Source organism: Lycium barbarum, chromosome 10 (assembly GCF_019175385.1).
Source record: "Lycium barbarum isolate Lr01 chromosome 10, ASM1917538v2, whole genome shotgun sequence".
NCBI classification, from domain to species: Eukaryota; Viridiplantae; Streptophyta; class Magnoliopsida; order Solanales; family Solanaceae; genus Lycium; species Lycium barbarum.
In genome coordinates, this window is record NC_083346.1 from 32,334,296 (window position 1) to 32,355,057 (window position 20,762).

Consider the following 20,762-nt stretch of genomic DNA (forward strand, 5'->3'; position numbering starts at 1 on the left):
AGAGCTTCATCAACTTTCCTTAGCTCAAGTTGAGATATAAGAGCCAAATTTGTGTTATTCTCCAATAACAAATTTCTTTGGATAGTCTGGCTCACTTCTCCATTCATTTGGAACGGGCCCAACTGTAAGATTAGTTGACTCATAAGTTGAAGTTGTCTCTTTTGGAGAGCTGTTTTGTTCAGCTGAAGGTGTAATCATAGTGACCGGTGGTTGACAATCTTCTTCATCTGCAATCTTTTCTTTCTCGACCAAGCGATTAGTAGCATAAAAACTAATATGAATTGATTCTTCAATTGACAAAGTACGTTTATTAAAGACTCTATAAGATCTGCTAGTATTTCAATATCCAATAAAAATACCTTCATTGCTTCTAGGGTCGAACTTACCGATGTTGTCATTTCCATTGTTGTGCACAAAACATTTGCATCCAAATGGATGAAAATAACTAATGCTAGGTCTTCCTCCACTCCATAGTTCATAAGGAGTTTTCTTTAGAATAGGTCAAATCAAACACCTATTTAACACATGGCATGCTGTGCTTACAGCTTCTGCCCAAAGTGATGTGGTAGGTTGTACTCTACAATCGTGGTTCTTTCCATATCTTGAAGGTTCTGTTCTTTCTTTCAACCACGCCATTTTGCTGAGGAGATCCTGGTGAGGAGAAGTTATGTGTATAGCCATGTTCATTGCAAAAGTCCTGAAAAGCTTTATTTTCAAGTTGTCCTCCATGATCACTTCTTATTGAAGTAATGTAGTATCATTTATCACGCTTTTTCCTCCAATGCTAGCAGTTCTCTTTGACATGCATCACATATATGATCTTTTGAGTAATTTAATTTTGGAAAACCTAAGACCAGATCATGTTTAGCCAATTTCTCAATTAGTCGCATACTGGCATGCCCAAGTTTCTTGTGCCATATCCAAAGGATCTTCTCCGATTGAAGCCAAACATATGTGTCCAGCTGAACTCTTGACTGAGTCTAGCATATACATATTCTTTTTTCTACTTCCAAGAAGAACTTTTTTTCCAGTTGTATCTTCTATAACGCAACCTGTCTTTCTAAATCTTACCTCAAGATCAGAGTCACATAGTTGACTGATGCTTAGGAGATTGTACTTGAGCCCTTTAACAAGATAAACGTTAGTGATATCACAAGAATTATTGAAAGAAATAGTTCCTATACCAATTACTCTTCCTGTGGAATTGTCACCAAAAGTTACTAGTCCTTCATCAAAGTTTGCATCTGATTTGAACAAGCTTTTGTTTCCTGCCATGTGACTGGAAAACACACTATCTAGATACCATTTACCTTTTGATTTCTTCTTGTTGTGTTCTTGCTAAACAGAGTAGTTACTTTCTTTTAGGTACCCAAGCTTCCGTAGGTCCTTAAGGGTTAGCCTTTTGATGATTATTTTTAGGTTTCCATATCCAACCTGGAGAAGATGTGACACGAAATCGACATTGAAAAAATTTATGACCCGTTTTTCCACGACAAAAACATTTTTGGGAAAAGTGTTCTTCAGTGATTGACTGGTTAGTCAACTTATTAATGGAATCATTTCTTCTTGAAACGTCCTTTCAGTTGACTTAAAAGTCTTAGTCGACTGATCTTTCTTTACACAATAGGTTGACTTATCCATAAATTTGCCATGAGAATTTTCATCACTAATAGGCTTTTTTCCAGTTGACTTGTTGCTACGAGTCAACTGGTTAGACCTGACTGAACTATGATTGGTAGATTTTCACAACCTATTTAATTGCATGCAAATCCTAAATTTCTTCTTGACGAAGATCCCTTTCTATTTCAGCTACTTCTAGCTTAAGTTCCCAGTCTTTCTTTTCTCTTTGAAGTTTCCTATATTCATCAAAAACTTTATTTAAATCTGCTAGAGTTTGATCAAGCAATTCTTGAGTTTCACTACAGTTAGAATAGGGATAGGGTCTTACCTTGCTTGTTTCACCAATGACCATGAAACAAATGTTCTTTATTCCTTCATCATTATCTTCAAAGACCTCATCTTCAGTCCAACTGCTAAAAGCTCTTTGCTTTTGATAGTTTTTGGAGGGCCTTCTTTTTTATTCAGGGCACTCAGATGCAATATGTCCATATTTTCCATGTTCATAACATTTTCCATCATTCTTTTGTTGATCTGTGGTAGTTTTACCTCTGCGAAAATTTGAGCTTCCCCTTCTGTTGTTTCTTGATCTTCTCATAGCCTTCACAACAGATCTGGATATCATAGCCACCTCCTCTTCCTTGAAGTCATCATCAAATTCTTCAACTTGAGTTTTGAAGGCAACTACCTTCTTCTTTTCTTCCTTTTGATGTCTATTAATATGATTTTTTTCAAAGGTCATTAGATTTCCCCTGAGTTTATCATAAGTGACGTCCAAATTTCTATCTTTGAGTACAATAGCCTTGGTTTCCCAATTTGGTTTTGGAAGACTCCTGACAAGCTTTCTTACTTGTTGAGAATTTGTGTATGTGACTTCTAAGGACTTCAGTTCACAAATAATCTTGCTGAGTCTAGCAAACATTCCTTCAATGTTTTCATCATCTTTCATCATGAATGCTTCATATTCATGTTGTAAAGCATCAATTTTGTTTTCTCGAACCTTAGTAGTTCCTTCATATGTAACCTTCAGCTTGTCCCACATTTCTTTTGCAGTCTCACATTTAGATATATTTCCATACTCTTCACCACTAACTGCACAGTAGAGTAAGCTTATGGCTCTAGCATTTGTTACAATCACCTCTTCTTGTTCCTTAGTGATGTCAAATGATTCCTTATCAAAGTTTGTCGTTCGATCCTTTGTATCAACATTTGGAATAGGCTTTGGTCCTTTTCTAATCATAAGCCATGCTTGATATTCGGTTGATTGAACAAAGATTTTGAACCTTTCCTTCCAGTAGGAGTAGTGTTAACCATTGAAGTATGGTGGTCGATGTGTGGAATGCCCATCTTGCAAGATTGCTCCTTGAATCTGATATCCTGCCATTTGATCTTACTTCACTTATTGTTAAGCAACTTAAAGTGAAGCCTTGCTCTGATACTAATTGAAAGTGCAAGAGTGAGAGGTGAATTGTAATTTTTCGCTTAGGCAGTCGATTATCTAGACAAGCTAGTCAACTTTAAAATAATGCAGAAATTAAATATGACACGATATTTATACTAGTTCCTACGTCCAGTCCACTTAGGTTGCCAGGTGATCTCTGCAGCTCTTTAAAAGTAAGTTTGGTACAATATTTTGTTTGAATGGAGTTCTTACGTCTACACTCAAACACTTTTTTTCTTTTGATGCAATGCCTCACCAGCTATACTATCTCTCTCTCTCTCTCTCTCTTTGTTACACTATAAAACACTCAGAATTACAATGCTTATGAAAAGTAGAGCAAAGAACTTTGAGAAGTTGAGACGAAAGTATGTCTTTCTTCGTCTCTGGGGTATTGTATTTATATCCTTCAATTTTGTAGTCGTTTGAAGACTCTTCCAACAAACAAAGCAACCCAAGAGAATTGATCCTTGAAAATTAGAAATATTGAGGATCCTAATTTCCAAGAATAAATCAAGAGCTTTTAATGTCGTGAGACTTCTTTCCTTGTTCTTCACACGATCAATATTGGCCTTTTTGGAATGGCTAAACCCTGGTACTTGTTTCCTTGTTGATCCTGATTTGGTTGAACTTGAGATCTTCTTGATTGATATTGATTGATCTCTTCCTTCCTTAACTGATTCCCTTTCCTTTGACATAGCATAAGATCCTCTAATCTTTCTTGATTGAAACCTTTGCTTGATCTGGTACTTGCTCCCATAAATAAGCACGGGCTTATTTTCCCAGTACTTCCTGGTTTCCCTTCATGTAGCCGACTGAGCTTTACCTGGCCAATGGGTTGTGTATGTCCAATGGACTTGCTGGCATCTTTGGATTCCTTTGATTATTGTACCTACATAAAAATAGTTTGTCATCATTAAAATCATAGCACTAACAGTGTCTGTTTTGCCTCTTTGGGGTGATTTAATACCATTTCTTTATAAAACGTTTGGCAGGATTAGTACTAAACTACTAATAGAAGGATCTGAGATGGCTCGGATTATTTTGTTCTTGAAAACAATATAGGAGGAAATAATGGGATCTAGTGTATTATGACTTGGTTTTCCAGTATTGACTAACTTAAATTTGGAGTTCGGTGGAAGAACAATCTAAACTTTGAATTTATGACTGGTCATCTTTCCCTTTAATGGGTATATGAGTTCGGAATCAAAATGACTCAATAAAAAATCAAGTGAACCAAAATACCAAAAAAGAAAAAATACAAAACTACCTTTAGCGCAGTAAAATACTACGCTAAAGCAGTTCACGGAGATGGAGTTTTTAACTACTTTAGCACAGTATTTTACTGCGTTAAAGAATTTTTTTTTTTTGTTTGTTTACAAAGCGCAGTAAAATACTGCGCTATAGCGAGCACTAAAAAAAAATTTGGTAAACTTTTTTTTTGCAACACTTCAGTGTGTTTTCTCATACTTTGACCAATGATTAGTCGTGTGTCAAGACTCCGAAACGTCAATATTTTATATAGAACCTGATATTTTTTTCTGCGTACAATAATGTAGGCCCAATACATCAGGGATACGTAGACGGTCGGATAGTCATTTTAGGGGTTGAAAAGGTGCCCGAAGTAAGTTATGTTTGAAAAAACTTAGTGTTTTTTTCATACTTTGACCAACGATAACGTCAATATTTTATATAGAACCTGATATTTTTTCTGTGTACAATAATGTAGGCTCAATACATCAAGGATACGTAGACGTTCGGATAGTCATTTTAGGGGTTGAAAAGGTACGCGAAGTAAGTTTTATTTGAAAACTTTGCGGTATTTTATTTTTAAAGATTTTGATTTAAGCGTGTTATTTTTTAATCAAGACATAACTTTATTTTGAATATAAATCTAATTCAATTTGATAAAAAAGTATTTAAAAAATATAGGGAGAAAAGCTAGTTGTAAAGTGGTCAAACTTTAGATGGTCATAACTTTGCGCTCGGAGATTCGATTTAAACGTTTTTTTTTTTTTTGAACTTGCGTATTTTTTCGAGATCTATGCGGACAAACCGCCGCAAGGCGGTTGGCCGAGATGATTTTAAAAAACAATACCTTTTGTCCCATTCAATTTTAATTTCCCCCCAAATTGGCGTGAAATTTTAAGTTTTATTTACTTATAATATGATGATACACAATAGATTCAACGTAAAAATCTCGGGGTAATGTAGCTGTGAATGTCAATTTCACTTCTGCGGTTTCAATTTTTGAAAATAAAGCTAACTAATTATCTCGACATATAAAGTTAACTAAAATAACCTTACAGTCAAACAGTAAATTTTTTCAAACAAAACTTACTTCGGGCACCTTTTCAACCCCTAAAATGACGATACGAACGTCTACGTATCCTTGATGTATTGAGCCTACATTCTTGTACGCAGAAAAAAATATCAGGTTCCATATAAAATATTGACGTTTCGGAGTCTTCACACACGACTAATCGTTGGTCAAAGTATGGAAAAAACACTAAGTTTTTTCAAACAAAACTTACTTCGGGCACCTTTTCAACCCCTAAAATGACTATCCGACCGTCTACGTATCCCTGATATATTGGGCCTACATTATTGTACGCTGAAAAAAATATCAGATTCTATATAAAATATTGACGTTTCGGAGTCTTGACACACGACTAATCATTGGTCAAAGTATGGAAAAAACACTAAGTTTTTTCAAACAAAACTTACTTCGGGCACCGTTTCAACCCCTAAAATGACGATCCAAATGTCTACGTATCATTGATGTATTGAGCCTACATTATTGTACGCAGAAAAAAAATATCAGGTTCTATATAAAATATTGACGTTTCGGAGTCTTCACACACGACTAATCGTTGGTCAAAGTATGGAAAAAAAACACTAAGTTTTTTCAAACAAAACTTACTTCGGGCACCTTTTCAACCCCTAAAATGACTATCCGAACGTCTACGTATCCTTGATGTATTGGGCCTACATTATTGTACGCAGAAAAAATATCAGGTTCTATATAAAATATTGACGTTTCGGAGTCTTGACACACGACTAATCATTGGTCAAAGTATGGAAAAAAAACACTAAGTTTTTTCCAACAAAACTTACTTCGGGCACCGTTTCAACCCCTAAAATGACGATCCGAACGTCTACGTATCCTTGATGTATTGAGCCTACATTATTGTACGCAGAAAAAAATATCAGGTTCTATATAAAATATTGACGTTTTGGAGTCTTCACACACGACTAATCGTTGGTCAAAGTATGGCAAAAACACTAAGTTTTTTCAAACCAAACTTACTTCAGGCACCGTTTCAACCCCTAAAATGATGATCCGAACGTCCACGTATCCTTGATGTATTGAGCCTACATTATTCTACGCAGAAAAAAATATCAGGTTCTATATAAAATATTGACGTTTCGGAGTCTTCACACACAACTAATCATTGGTCAAAGTATGGAAAAAACACTATGTTTTTTCAAAAAACACTTACTTCGGGCACCGTTTCAACCCCTAAAATGACGATCCGAACGTCTACGTATCCTTGATGTATTGAGCCTACATTATTGTACGCAGAAAAAAATATCAGGTTCTATATAAAATATTGACGTTTCGGAGTCTTGACACACGACTAATCATTGGTCAAAGTATGGAAAAAACACTAAGTTTTTTCAAACAAAACTTACTTCGGGCACCTTTTCAACCCCTAAAATGACGATCTGAACGTCTACGTATCCTTGATGTATTGAGCCTACATTATTGTACGCAGAAAAAAAAAATCAGGTTCTATATAAAATATTGACGTTTCGGAGTCTTCACACACAACTAATCGTTAGTCAAAGTATGGAAAAAACACCAAGTTGTTTCAAACAAAACTTACTTCGGGCACCGTTTCAACCCCTAAAATGACGATCCGAACGTCTACGTATCCTTGATGTATTGAGCCTACATTATTGTACGCAGAAAAAAATATCAGGTTCTATATAACATATTGACGTTTCGGAGTCTTCACACACGACTAATCGTTGGTCAAAGTATGGAAAAAACACTAAGTTTTTTCATACAAAATTTACTTCGGGCACCTTTTCAACCCCTAAAATGACGATTCGAACCTCTACGTATCCTTGATGTATTGAGCCTACATTATTGTACGCAAAAAAAAATATCAGGTTCTATATAAAATATTGACGTTTCGGAGTCTTCACACACGACTAATCGTTGGTCAAAGTATGGAAAAAACACTAAGTTTTTTCAAACAAAACTTACTTCGGGCACCTTTTAACCCTTAAAATGACGATCCGAACGTCTACGTATCATTGATGTATTGAGCCTACATTATTGTACGCAGAAAAAAATATCAGGTTCTATATAAAATATTAACGTTTCGGTGTCTTGACACACGACTAATCATTGGTCAAAGTATGAAAAAATACACTAAGTGTTGCAAAAAAAAAAAGTTTACCAAATTTTTTTTTAGTGCTAGCTATAGCGCAGTATTATGAAAAAAAAAAAATCTTTAGCGCAGTATTTTACTGCGCTAAAGATATTTTTGTAACATTTTTTTTGTTGGGGTATTTTGGTTCAAAATGATTTTTTTGGGGGCATTTTGGTTCCGGACTCATGGGTATAAGGGGCTACATGTTACTAACTTTGCCGACATCCTCAAGGTCAAACTTATCTACTAACAGAGTCGATGGCGGGGAAACTATGTGCAATTTAACTTTCAGACGCAAAGGTCTTAGATATTCTTTAAACTATAGAGGGCAGATGGGCAGGTTCAAGTAACTCGCTCTAATTTATATAAAAATCAAATATCACAGTAACTGGAAGAAAAATAGTAGTTTAACCAAAAAGTTAAACTAAGATACGGTTAAGAAGCATTTTTTCAAATTCAATTCCTTAGAGACATCTCATAACTAGTTCCCAATCAAAAGAAAGATTCGTGCAGGCTATTGTAATAGTAGAGTTCACAAGCTGGACTTATTATAAGCATTTGCAAAGGCTTGTAAGTGGAAACCCCGAGAGTTCAAGATGGAGTTATCCAAGAGTTGCTCTCCAACTCAGATGTGTGAGATATTCCATCCCTGTATTGCTTCTCAAAAAATGCATCCACTTGGCATTGAAATTGAGTTTGATCTAGGGGTGGGCGTTCAGTTCTTCGGTTCAGTTTTTCAAACTTCAGTTTTGTCAGTTTCAGTTTTTTGAGAGTGGACACCGAACCGAACTAATTCGGTTCGGTTCGGTTTTTTTTGCATGGGCCTGAAATGGGCTATTTTCTGCTTGTAATATGGACTTTCTTTTAAATTAAAAATGAGCTATTTAATTAAAACTATCTTATATTTCAGTCGTAGAATTATGGAGTTGTTTCTAACGCTTGGGAAATTATTTGATGGTGAACAGGTAGATGATGTTACTGCAGATTTTATTATAAGCCAGCTATTATTTCTTGATGGAGAAGATGATAAAAAGGACATCAGATTGATCATTAATTCACCTGGTGGTTCAGTAACTGCTGGTATGTCTAAATGGTTCGTTTACTTTGGTTGCACCTGATATTATCCGTTTCTTTGCTCATGTAAAACTTTGATATTTGTTAAGGTGACATAAAACTGATATAATGTCTTATTATCTTGAACAGTGATTTTTTCTCCTTTTTGTTTCTTAATTGTGAACAAAGTGCCAAGTAATTGCTTGTTAGAAACTTTCTTGGCTTCTGGATGATTTTAGATTGCGATAGCTGGAGAATAGTACCTTGTCATAGCTTTCTACTCTCTAAACTTCTTGGTCACTGCGCTAGTAGAAGTTGAAAGACAACTGATTAATTATTTTTGATAGTAACTATTCGGTTAAACTAAAATACCGAAGAACCGGTGACCTGGAACCAAACATCAAATTTGTTATTTAAAAAAAAAAACCGTAACCGAACCAAAAAGCGTATTAATTTGGTTCGGTCCGGTTTTCGGTTTTTGGTGTTTATGCCCAGCCCTAGTTTGACCTCCTTACAGATCCCACAAGTGGGGTCTGGAGAGAGTAGAGTGTATGTAGACCTTACCCCTGCGTTGGGAGGTAGAGGCTTGAATTTGACTTCCTTATCCAAAAAAAAAAAAAAAAAATTGACCTAACTATGATAACGTGTTCATTATGCAACCTCTTCTAATTTGTTTCTCTTTATGAATTACTTTACCTCATAAAAAAAAAAAAAAATTGTCATAATCTATTTACTCGAAAGTTTCTCTAGGGTGATAGTTGTGCTTGCAGGTATGAGTATGACATAAGAGTCATTAAAGAACTGAAGTTGATTAATCATTTTGCTTTTTTGTTGAGATGCTGGGTCAAACCTGCACACTTTTTGTTGCTTTTATAGTCACTGGCAGTAATAACTTCTTTCGTCGAATCAACATATGTTAGTGCATGATATTTACTTTACCTCATTCATTTATTGAGTAGTTAGTTGATCTAACTTCTAAACTTTGTAGGCATATATGAAGCTACGTCCTTGGATCATTCTAGGAGAGATTCTTTCCAAGGCTCAAGCTCCAATGCCATCTTGGATGATCAACCTGAAATGTCTCCACTTCCTACTTGATGTGAGCAACCATTTCTCAAAGAATTTAGTTAATTTATTTTTGCCTTTGTTCAGCTATTGCCATGTCTCTTTCTAGAAGATGGTCACAGGGATCTGCTTTTGGATAAGTTAATTTGATCTGGATTCTTAGCCAATGAAGCTAAAGAAAATTTTCTTCACTTGCAGCAAATGTTTGTCAAAAATTTATAATAAAAGGATGTTCTGATGGCTTTGCCTCATTGAGTATTATTAGGGTAGTAAGCACTAGTGAAATTCAATTCTTGGTCACGAAAATACTGGTGCTTCCTTATGAACTTTCACTGCTTCTGTTTGTCCAGGTGCAATATCAGTACTTTCCATGTTACGCCCAAACATCGAGTGCCTGGAATCGTGGAAAGCGCCTCAGGATTGATTATCTATAACGTTTTGTGCCCGTTCCCATTGATGGTTGCAATGTTGCATCGACATTGAATTTGTGTTATGATTTGATTCATATGACCAACAGGGTTAGCGAAATATTTGTACAAACAGTATATATACCTTCCCATATTTTATGGACTTCAATTATTTTCTTCTCCAGCAGTTTTTGATTATTTGGATGAAAAATGAGAAAAATTAGTTGTGCGACAAGAAGGTAGTGAGCATGAGTATGAACCCAGGAGGCACCCAAGCAATTACTTCTATACACGGCTATTGTATTACGATTTTCAACTTTCAGATCACTTGAATTAATTATAGGTAACAATTATACCAAATATGAATTAGTAACATGCAAAACACAGTAGATGACCTGTTACAACAGGTAAATTACCCCAATGTTGTAAAAAAATTGTTCTCGATGACATTTCACACTTCCAGTGCGTGTAGTTCAAATCTTTTCTGGAAATGCACAAAACGCTAGCTGATAAGTGACACAACTCAAACTTTTAATCCTAGCAACTACAAAGTCTTTATGGCCAATCCACAAAGGTCCTCCTATGGCTTCTTCTCTGCCGCACAGTTCTTCGTTATAACTATTTTGTTCAGTCTTTAACCAAACTCATTTTCTTCACTGTCAGTTCTATGTTTAACTTCTATCTGAATTTCTCAGCACAAATATCAAGTAAGTTGAATCCATATAAATGCAGCATACATTTTGCACAGAAATGTTGTAATGAGCGTTGCGTGAGAGAAGTTATGGATGCAAAATCATCGCAATTTCAATAAATGAACTTGGATAGGTAACCTTTATGAGGTGTGAAGTTCTTACTTTGAATCCTATCTGTCGTTGGATGAGAGAAGAAATGGTTTTCTTATAGGAGGAGAACTCAAAAAAGAAATTCTGATATTCCACCAATTTAGATTTTCTAGAAAGTAAGAGTAAGTAGATTTCAACTGCTGCAAGCAGTTTTGGATTTTAGACATACAATTACACTTTGTTCACAGTTACATTACCCGAAAACAGGCAAAAATGGTTTAAAATTCTGTCAGTGAGTTCTAGGCTCTGCTCTTTCTGCACTACTTAGTACAGCTTTGGTGAGGAGATGAATAACAATTCCAATGGGGTAAAATAGCAAGCAATGAGACACAGAATGGCGCGTTTCAATATCATTTCGCAAACTATCATGATAAACGTGCCTGTTTCAAATAAAAATAGCATTAGTTTAACAAGACATCTTCCTCCGTTTTCCTCAACTCAAAAGGACCAAAAAGCAAACATCTGATCACACAAATATGCTGTTAAGAAAGTGACCCAACTCAATTCTAATTTACAAATTCCTCAACCAATACAGGACAACCAAACATCCTTCCCTCCATCGCACGCCCAAGACTGGACACCTAGAGCGTGGGATAATATGAGATTTAAGGCCCAACGTTGAGTAAAATGTAAATCAAGAACAAGGATGAGTCTGATACAATATAAAAAAAAAAAAAAAAAAAAAAAAACAGACCTAGGACCCAACTCAACCCCAAACGCTAGTTTATAAGATGAGGATTGTCCAATAAAAGAAGACAACTGTCCATTTCCTCAACACATACACAACGAAGAGTGTGTGTGTGTGTGTGTGTGTGTGTGTGTGTGTGTGAGAGAGAGAGAGAGAGACCTTGCAGCAAAAAGATCTACATCCAATAGGTGAATCCATGCAGATGCTAATGTCATCTCACTGGAGAACATCTTTGCTATATACCAGGCAGTTGAACAGAATGAAATGTCAACAACTCAAATCGCAGAATCAACACAAGATGACAACTATCATTTGTTAAGCGCAAGAACAAACCTCTGGAAACCAGTATTTACTAGCAAACATAAACCGAATTGATATGGAGTCCAAGAGAGATACAACAGATATGCATACAGAAGTCCGAGCACAACATATGGTATGGTGCTTCCCATCAATTTTCTCGTCTGCATTAGTTATTTAGTTATGCCCTATTACAAATTTACAATATATCTTGGTAAGGCCCAAAATAAGACAAATCAATGCAACTGAAATCATGCCCCATTTCTACTTTGGCGCATGACATAAGGAGAGAGAATTTCACAAGTATAACTTTATATGTATTTCAACTAAGAAATAAACAAGAGCTTATAACCAGAGGACTAACTCTCTAGAAAATTGAAAACAAGAAAATGTTGCTTTACAGAACTGAGATAACTTACGAATTCAGCTTTAGGTGCTGCAACCATGAGAGTGTAAAATGGAAGAACGGCTGCTGTTCCTAGCGTAAAGACACTACTAGCTATTTGTGGACTAGGCAACCCTGTAAAAGTAAGACATCAGTTGTTCCAAAAGTCCAAATAGATGATACTGAAACATGTGCAAAGAGAGTAAACGATAAGAAACTCCAGAGATATGTATTTATACATATATATGTGTATTTGTAATCAAATACATCAGTTTGATATTCAGTTTGACAGTCCATATACAATACATCAAAACTTTATCTTGGTGTAAGATGTAAGACACTAGCTATTCTCACGCCTACATTAGCAAGTAAGATTACTCTTTCATTGACATGAGATAGCAAATCCAGCAAAAAGTCTACCAATGTAGTGAGAGAAACGAGGTTTCAATGGAACAGGTGACACAGAGTGGGAGATATTAAATTTTCAACCAGATGAAAGAAGCCAGTAATTTTTTTCTACTTCTACAAGTTCTTTTCCATTACACCTTTGCTACTCTTCCTGATACGTGAAAGTAGGCTGGTTTTGCGTGGTGAAAGTGTTATCTTCCTCATCATGTTTCAATCTTAATTCTATTAACAGATTATTGGTAGGAGGTGTCATAAATACCTAAAGTGCATCAATATGTGATGACAATGTACCAGATTTCTATCGGAAGCCACTTAATAGCACCAGGATCTAAAACCCACAGATGGATAAGAAAGAACTAGAGTGTTCCCAAGACACCACAAAAATATTTTCGCAACTGTTAGAAACCCAGAAACTTTGCTAACCTTAATCTGTAGACTTCCAAATACAACACAGAAATAAGAGCAACACTTCAACTATTATTTACTGCCAACAATTAGAATAAGTTTTACAAATAGAGAAGGAACTTCATTACATCTAACAACCAAGGTATTTTGAGGAACCTTAACCTCCAAATCTGCCAGCGAAAAACCTACCGAAAAAACTGCCCCTTTTTCCTTCTTCTTAGGACAATATACCACATAATAACTGCCTAAACTGCTAAGTAACTGCTATGTAACTACTGGATATACATACACATAATAATTAATTAATAAAACATTTACAATTAAGCCTTATTTTCACCCTTTTTCCTGCGGTTATAGACCCTAGTAACAGCAGGTCTAACAATACCCGCCCCAACGAGTTTCACCTTGTCCTCAAGGTGAAAATGTGGAAACTGTCCATCAATGACTTCATAGGATTCCCAAGTGTTCTCAAAGTCCGGTAAGTCCTTCCACTTAATCAAAACCTCTTGGGAGCCATTCAAGAGTGTCCGGCAGTCTACTACACTTTCAGGTTGCACTTGCATTTCAAGTTCTTCGGATAAGAAAGGAGGAAGCTGTTGAACTGGAATAGAATCCTTCACAGCACGCTTTAGCCAAGAAACATGAAATACAGGATGCACCCGTGAATGAGGGGGTAAATCGAGGCAATAAGAAACTTCGCCAATTTTATTCAAGACAGTATATGGCCCATAGTAACGAGGACTTAACTTCTAATTAACCTTTTTAGCAAGAGACCGAAGCTTGAAAGGTTGAACGCGAAGATAAACCAAATCACCAGGCTGAAACACAACTTCACGGCGCTTAGCATCAGCATAAACTTTCATCTGAGCTTGAACATGGGTCAGATTAGCTCTGAGTTCATCTAAAATAGTGTTGCGAGCGGCAAGCTGCTGGTTGACCTCTTCAACGGCAGAAATTTCATCAGTGAACCGCAACAAAGAGGGAGAATCTCGCCCATATAAAGCTTTAAAAGGGGTCATCTTGGTGGAACCATGGTAAGTGGTATTGAACCAAAATTCAGCCCACGGAATCCATCTTGGCCATTGTTTTGGATGTGTCCCTGCAAAACAACGTAAATAAGTCTCCAAGGAGCGGTTAACAACCTCAGTTTGACCATCCGTTTGAGGGTGATAACCTGAGCTCAACTTGAGGCTGGTATCGGACAGCTTGAATAATTCTTGCCAAAATTGGCTGATAAAAACCCGATCCTGATCAGAAACAATAGATTTGGGAAAACCATGCAAACGTACAACTTCACAAACAAATAGATCAGCAACACTCTTTGCTGTGTATGGATGACATAAAAGGAGAAAATGACTATATTTAGTGAAATGATCCACCACAACAAGTATAGTATCATTTCCCATTGCTTTTGGTAACCCACTGATGAAATCCATAGATATATCATCCCAAATTTGAGATGGAATAGGTAATGGTTGTAGCAAACCAGCGGGACTAAGGGCTTCATACTTGTTCTGCTTGCAAACTTCACAACTAGCCACAAAGTTCTGTACATCCCTTTTGATTCCATTCCAATACAACACTTGTGAAATGCGCTTGTATGTCCGGAAAAAGCCTGAGTGACCACCTGCGGGTGAGGAATGAAATTCCCTAAGGAGCTTGGGAATGTTTAATGACGAACGGGGAATCACCAGCCGGCTTTTGAAAAATAGGCAGCCATTTTTTAGAGCATAATTTGGGTGTGAAGGCGGATCTTGAAGCAAATCTTGTGTCAACTGACGGAGTTGATCGTCCTGTTGAATTTCTGTGGAAAGATCATCTAAGGTACTGCTGCGTAAAACAGAAACAGCGATGAAATGAAATTGGTGGGACAAGGCATCAGCGGCCTTATTTTCACAACCTGGGCGATATTGAATCTCAAAATCAAATCCCATCAACTTGGTGATCCACTTTTGTTGCTCCGCTGCCATAGCATGCTGGTCCATGAGAAATTGGAGACTTCGTTGATCAGTTCGTATAATGAAATGTCGACCCATCAGGTAATGACGCCACTTTTGTACAGCAAAAACAATAGCCATTAACTCCCTCTCGTAAACAGATTTTGATTGAGCTCGAGTAGAAAACCCTTGACTAAGAAAGGCGATGGGACGTCCTTTTTGCATTAGGACAGCTCCAATCCCTAATCCCGAAGCATCTGTTTCAACCATGAACACCTTGTTAAAATCTGGTAGCGCCAAAACCGGCAAAGTGACCATAGCCTCCTTAAGAGAATCAAAAGCTAATTGAGCTTCTTGATTCTAATGAAAAGCATCTTTCTTGAGCAATTGTGTGAGCGGCCTGGCTATTTTCCCATAGTCACGAACAAACTTCCTATAGTAACCGGTGAGTCCCAAAAATCCCCGCAAACCTTTACTATCTTTGGGGCTTGGCCAATTAACCATGCTTGTTATTTTGGCAGGATCCGCCGAGACTCCACTTCCGGAAATAATATGTCCCAAGTACTCCAGTTGTTGCTGTCCAAAATGACATTTTTTTCGATTGACAACCAAGTTATGAAGTTTTAAAATTTGTAGCACCTCCCGCAAATGATCCAAGTGAGTAGGAAAATTTGCACTATAAACTAATGTCATCAAAAAAAGACCAATACAAACTTACGTGAGTAAGGCCGAAATATCTCATTCATCAAGGCTTGAAAAGTAGATGGAGCGTTAGACAACCCAAATGGCATGACCAAAAACTCATAATGTCCTTCATGTGTACGAAAAGCTGTCTTTGCTACATATTCCTTGCAAACCCGGATTTGATGGTACCCCGATCTTAGATCCAACTTCGAAAATATAGTGGCACCCCCAAGCTCATCCAGTAGTTCTTCGATTGCTGGAATTGGAAATTTATCGGGAATAGTAATCTTATTAAGGGCCCGATAATCCACACAAAATCGCCGACTACCATCTTTTTCGTGAACTAGCAATACTGGACTGGAAAAAGGACTTGTACTTGGTTGAATGATACCAGCTACAAGCATTTCCTGGACAATTCGCTCAATCTCATTTTTCTGATAATGAGAGTAACGATATGGACGAATATTGGGTGGATTAGATCCCTCTTTAAGTCGGACAGCATGATCACGACTTCTACTGGGTGGTAGCCCTTTCACTTCCTCAAATAAAGTTCCAAATTCTTCCAATAATTGCTGCAAATCCAAATTCTCATGTTCCTCCCTTGCTGTTAACTCTTTCAGATCAACATAATACCCTTCTCCATCTTTTTGCAAGGCTTTAAACAGAGTTTTGAGTGAAGCCACTGATTTGGACAATTAGGGGTCTCCTCGAACAACTCGTGTTTGCCCTCCTATGTCAAATTTCAGCGTCAACGTTTTGAAATTAGCTTGAATGTCCCCCAAAGTCTCCAGCCACTCGAATCCTAACACTACATCGGCACTGCCCAAATTAAAAAGGAAATAATCTTGTGTTATGCGGAAATTATCAATCCACAATTCCACTTCTTTGCAGCTTCCCCTACTCTTTACTTGTTGTCCATTCCCTACTTCCACTACAAACGGCTTAGTTTCTGTTTGCTTTAGCCCCAATTCTTCGGCCACTGTGCGAGAGATAAAATTTGTTGATGCTCCGCTATCGATCAACACAATAACCTTTTTCCCCAGTATTGTTCCCCATACCTTCAAAGACTTCTTTGTGGTAAATCCTGCAATAGAGTACAAAGACAACTCCATTAACTTTTGCGACTCCAGTAGTTCTTGAACACTTAATTGGTCCATCCCTGCATTTATTATTTCCTCTGAATGCTCTTCTATGCCTCTGTCTTCGTCGTCCTCTGCTGCTACAATAAGCAGATTTAACTGTTTTGAATTGCACCGGTGATTGGGACCATATTTTTCATCGCATCGAAAACAAAGTCCTCTTCTCAATTTATCCTGATACTCTGCATCAGATAGCCTTTTGTATGCTCCTCCACGCCTTGCAGAAGTTTCAGGTCTTGGCTGCTCGATTTCTCCTCGCTTTTGCTCTTAAACATGCTGTGGTATGGCTGTAACTGTTGTACGGGCAGAATGAAAGGGTGTTGTGGCTACACGCACAGGGGGACTTGTAAAACTTCTTGTCCGGCTATTGTCAGTCACTGGAAACTGCATTGAACCCCTAGAAAGCGCCATACGCATATGTCTTAGCAAGTGGGCTTGGCTGAGAGCCCAATTCCTCTCTTCAATACGCTGGCTTTGGTCCATAATCTGGGTTAGAGTTCCCAGCTTGCTAAGACGCAAATCTGCCTTGATCTCCTCTCTCAAACCATTTATAAAAATTCCCATCAAAACTGCATCATCGGCATCTTTTAAAGGTGCTAAAAGTAATTCGAAATCTTCTCTGTATTGTGCCACGCTTCCAGTTTGCTGCAATCCTATCAAAACCTCATATAAGTTCCCTGACTGTGATGGTGTAAAGCGTTGGAGTATCGCTACTTGAAACACATCCCATGTGACAATCGGCGTTCTTGTCTCCCACCACTGGAACCAATTTAGGGCTCTACCTTCAAGGCAAACAGCAGCAGCCTCCAATTTATTCTTGTCATCAATGCCATTAAAATGAAAATAACGTTCTGCTCTGTTAAGCCTCCCATATGGATTATCACCAGAGAATAAGGGAAGTTCCAATCTTCTAGGACGCGTTTCATCACGAACTTGTGGCTGAACTTCTCGAAATCCATCTCCTCTACGATTGTTGTTGTTCTCTGCCATCACATCTGCGTCTTTAATTGGATCTTCCTGAAACACTGATTTTCCTTTCATATGTTGAAGAATTTCAGCATCATGTTCATTTTTTTATTTTTTTTGCATCCAGTCCCGTAACTGCCCCAAGTAATTACGTACTGATCCAATTTCTTCTTGTACTTCGTCCATTGTCTTCTCTAACCCTTCAATCCTTCCCTCCATTCTGGTTGAAACCATGAAGGCTCTGATACCAAAATGTTAGAAACCCAGAAACTTTGCTAACCTTAATCTGTAGACTTCCAAATACAACACAGAAATAAGAGCAACACTTCAACTATTATTTACTGCCAACAATTAGAATAAGTTTTACAAATAGAGAAGGAACTTCATTACATCTAACAACCAAGGTATTTTGAGGAACCTTAACCTCCAAATCTACCAGCGAAAAACCTACCGAAAAAACTGCCCCTTTTTCCTTCTTCTTAGGACAATATAACACATAATAACTGCCTAAACTGCTAAGTAACTGCTATGTAACTACTAGATATACATACACATAATAATTAATTAATAAAACATTTACAATTAAGCCTTATTTTCACCCTTTTTCCTGCGGTTATAGACCCTAGTGACAGCAGGTCTAACAGTAACCTTCACATTGCCTGTTGCTTTCCATCCATTCTCCCAATATCTACTTCTATTGACATACATTTTTAAAAAAAAAAAGAACTGTCAACAGACCAAAGCTTATTGATACGAACAACCTGTTCAAGTGCAAAATAGTTACTGTTTGACTTCAAAAGGGAAACAACAGTTATCATGAACTCTAGAAGATAGTGAGAATGATGAAGTGCCATCTCCTTCAATCATCCAACCCATAGAACCAAAGCTGAACACATGCATTTGAAGGGGCATAGAGAATGAAAGTTGTTTATTTCTATTTGAATTCAAAAGGGAAACAGCAGTTATCATGAAGTCTAGAAGATCCTGAGAATGATGACTGCTATCTCCTTAATTCATCCAAACCATAGAACCAAAAGCAGAACACATGCATTTGAAGGGGCATAGAGAAGGGACAAAACCGCAAAATTTTCTATTTAGATGGCTCCTGCCACCACCGAAAAAAAAATAATAATAATAAAAGCAGCAACAACAACAAGAATTGTTGTAGTAGTGGTAGTAGTACTAATAGCAGCAGTAGTAGCAGTAGCAGTCGTAGCAGTAGTAGTAGCAGCAGTAATAGTAGTAGTTCATTAACAAACAATTTGATAATATCAAAAACATCTATATCAACAATAACTGTAAAATACTTGAAAATTGAAATTGTGTAAGCATGTTGACGTCGAAATAGGTCCAAACAAGTTGTATATCCGACCCTAACTAGCTTAGGATTGAGGCATAATTGTTGTATTGGCGTAGAGGCCCTGGGATGAAGAGAGGAAACAACTAAATTATCTCAATGTTTCACCTTCTTTTCTGGTGCTTTTATTCCAAAAGCCTCACCCATAGCAAGCTGCTCGCTGGACTCCTGATAAACATAAAACATTCTACTTTAAGGGTTGCTGTAGCAAACTAAGGATTATGAAAGCTTGAACAATAATTCTATCACAGGATAGATCAATCAGAATGGCATGTATAGGTTCTAGATCTAGAGATTATATAAGGGAAGTTCAGGAAACATACTGGATGATACTTGATAAGGTTGTTGATTATGGTCAAACGAATGTTCTCCAATAAATCAGGATCTTCAACTTTGCGCCCGGTATCCCTGGAGAGCAATAATCAATGGCTTTTGTCACATAACTTTCACCACAGACCATACCAATTAATGCTCAAAAATTGCAGACTTGTGAAGAAAAGAACAAATAACCAAAATGATTAGCAATCATCTTTTCTTATAAATTATATGAATGAAAGAATACAAATCATACAACAACATACCCAGTATAATTATCCAAAAAGAACCAAAAAAACACGAATTGAGAAGTAAAGACAAATGATAAATACTAAAGAAGCAGGGGAGGAAAAGATTACACATAGCCGACACCCTGCAGCTTCTTCTTTGTGGAAGATTTTTGTAGTTAGGCTGACAATTACTCTTGATCCTCCAAGGAAAATCCACCCATTGCCACGCTTGGTTCATCATTTTCGAACTTGTTGACTTAAAAGGTCGAGGTTATTGAATTAAGTGCGGAGGTAGGCTGGTTCCTCCTGATATTACTAAGGATATCTGATGTTAAAGCAGGTGTCCAGCGGTCTGTCTACATTAAGTAGTAAAGATTGATTACTTCTAATAGCATAATCGTTTAGCAGGGTTGGCCTTTCTTTTTTCATCACCAAGTATAGATTAATTTTATTGAAGACGTGTTGAGCATGACATTCAATTCACTAAGCCTCATTGCTAATAACATAATTCAGCGAACAAGTGAGAATTCATCTTAGATTGCCATTCAATTCACTAAGCCTCAAACACTAGCACCTCATCCAAAATTTAGTACACCAAGCTCATGAACTAAAATAGAAAATTAAAACCCCCTCTTAGTCCTTCAGACAATTCTAGGTTCCTAAATTATTCCATGAATCAAAATCAAACATACATTCACAGATTTCAAAGACAAGACAAGAGGCGAGTCAAGATTATAGAACTTTGCAATTTCAAATTCGGCGAAAAGGCATGTGTAACACAAAATCACATAAAATGGGAAACAGGCGAAAAGATTGTCTGACCAAAGAAGGCCAATGGACAATGGAAGCATAGTACACAAAGAAAAATCAGGAAGTAACATGAAGCATGAATGAAATATTAACGAACAAACCCAGAGCTGATCTTTGACCAAAAATGAGTCCTAACAGGGCACCTTGAAGAGGACTTTCTTCAAGGTCATTTTCCAATGAGGAACCCAATTTCCACTATGAGGACACCAAGTTTACATGCCATAACATAAGAATACAGATGATAAATACTAAAATCCAAGATAAAAAGTAACAA

The 20,762-nt window shown here is 37.0% G+C and overlaps 1 protein-coding gene and 1 long non-coding RNA gene across 2 annotated transcripts; one reads left to right on the forward strand and one right to left on the reverse strand.

Annotated features, from left to right (window-relative positions):
• Nucleotides 1–1,771: 1,771 nt before the first annotated feature.
• Nucleotides 1,772–2,857, reverse strand: LOC132612907 (uncharacterized). Its single transcript, XM_060326979.1, has 3 exons — nt 2,167–2,857; nt 2,015–2,069; nt 1,772–1,919 (listed from the first exon to the last, which is right to left on the reverse strand). Exons 1-3 carry the CDS (start codon nt 2,855–2,857, stop codon nt 1,772–1,774), a joined length of 894 nt encoding a protein of 297 aa, XP_060182962.1.
• Nucleotides 2,858–8,464: 5,607 nt separating this feature from the next.
• LOC132616234 (uncharacterized) lies at nt 8,465–10,208 on the forward strand. The gene is made up of 3 exons (XR_009573054.1): nt 8,465–8,580; nt 9,542–9,652; nt 9,969–10,208. It is a non-coding gene; the product is annotated as an uncharacterized LOC132616234 (long non-coding RNA).
• Nucleotides 10,209–20,762: the final 10,554 nt, after the last annotated feature.

What these genes read in the sequence shown, in the direction of transcription:
- LOC132612907 (XM_060326979.1), bottom strand. Translation starts at nt 2,857, where the DNA reads ATGATTAGAAAAGGACCAAAGCCTATTCCAAATGTTGATACAAAGGAT. An exon ending in AAGCTCAAATTTTCGCAGAG is followed by an intron (nt 2,070 to 2,166) that starts GTAAAACTACCA and finishes ATAAAAAAGAAG; the next exon opens with GCCCTCCAAAAACTATCAAA. An exon ending in GCAGTTGGACTGAAGATGAG is followed by an intron (nt 1,920 to 2,014) that starts GTCTTTGAAGAT and finishes TTCTAACTGTAG; the next exon opens with TGAAACTCAAGAATTGCTTG.